This window comes from Sinocyclocheilus rhinocerous, unplaced genomic scaffold (assembly GCF_001515625.1).
Source record: "Sinocyclocheilus rhinocerous isolate Xijiao unplaced genomic scaffold, SAMN03320098_v1.1 scaffold1575, whole genome shotgun sequence".
Lineage (NCBI taxonomy): Eukaryota > Metazoa > Chordata > Actinopteri > Cypriniformes > Cyprinidae > Sinocyclocheilus > Sinocyclocheilus rhinocerous.
This window is the reverse complement of record NW_015626385.1, coordinates 73,973-75,189: the sequence shown is the minus strand read 5'-3', so window position 1 is coordinate 75,189 and position 1,217 is coordinate 73,973. Positions and strand designations below refer to the sequence as shown.

Genomic DNA, 1,217 nt, shown 5'->3' with positions numbered 1-1,217 from the left:
TTTTTTTTTTTCTGCGTTTTTGTAATTATTTTTATTTATTTATATTTATTTCCACATAGTTTTTCCTTATTTTTATTGAAAAGGTGAATAATAGAAACAGTTTAATAACAAACCATTAAAAGTATGTTTCAAGCATCAGTTAATCAATATTAATTTTATATATTTATATATATTTTATAGTTTTTTTTTTTTTTTCCGTTTCCATTTTAATTTTAGTTAACATTTTAGCCTTTTTTGTTTGTGTTTTTGTAATTGTTATTATTACTATTATATAATTTATTTGTCCACATTTAGTTTTACTATAAAGAGTGTGACATTTTAGCCTCCTATCATATCTACAGTACTTGTAAACATAATTACAACAGTGGTGAAATTTTGCAACCTTGAAAATCCCGTGTTGCAACATTTGTACCAAATTCATCCCTAAATACAATATGCATAAAGATCATGGTTTTAAAACCAGTAACTTCCTAAAAACACTTTCAAGGGTAGAAGAAAATACATTACTACAGTCTCCAAGGGTTGAAGACTAAATAACACAGTAAATGAAAGAGTCCATTAATAATCGGACAAAAAGTCAAATGCGTGACTGTGTCGATGAAACCGTGTCTTACGTTCTTCGCCTGCATGTCTGTGAGCTCCAGCACGGCTCTCTCCACCTCTTTGGGCTCTTTGCTGGAGATTCGACACAGATTCGAGAGCAGCTCGAGTTTGTCCTGCTCAGATTTAGATCGCGGGCGAAACATCGAGAGTATGTTGTGAGCTGTGCTTATTCTCGTCTCACTCTCGGACTCACTGCTGGAGAAACAATCACAGACAAACTGCATGAAATCATTTTAGTATTTGAACACAGATTTTGTGTCAGTTGTTCTCACCTCGTGTGCTTTTGTCCTTTATGTAAAACCTCTCCTCCGAAGACGTCTCTGTCAGGGTTCAGGCAGATCCGGTCCATCAGATCCACCGCTGGTTCTCCCCAGTCCGCGTCTCCTCTGGCCTTGTTCAAGTGCATCAGAGCGTCAGTCAGCTGGCACGAGTGCCTGAGGTCAAGCAGTGCATGGGTCAAAGACGTTAAGATGTCCGCATCAAAAGAAATTTACAAAAGTGATTTTATGTCCATAGAAAGTACATTAAATGTAAGTAAAGTGTCTACTTTTAAGGTTTCAAATACGTTTTTGGAGAATAAAATGTCAAAATTTGGTTGAAATAATGTTACATTG

The 1,217-nt window shown here is 35.3% G+C and overlaps 1 protein-coding gene across 2 annotated transcripts in view; it reads right to left on the bottom strand.

Moving 5' to 3' along the window:
* Nucleotides 1–1,217, bottom strand: part of ttc21a (tetratricopeptide repeat domain 21A) — a 25,231-nt gene that overhangs the window by 7,686 nt on the left and 16,328 nt on the right. The window contains exons 24-25 of one of the 2 annotated variants that reach the window (XM_016518816.1): nucleotides 876–1,037; nucleotides 615–798 (exon numbers count right to left, since the gene is read on the bottom strand). In XM_016518816.1, the coding sequence (XP_016374302.1) occupies nucleotides 615–798; nucleotides 876–1,037 (346 nt within the window). Of the gene's footprint in view, nucleotides 1–614; nucleotides 822–875; nucleotides 1,038–1,217 lie in introns of those variants that run through there. The other variant, XM_016518807.1, reaches the window with a different exon arrangement.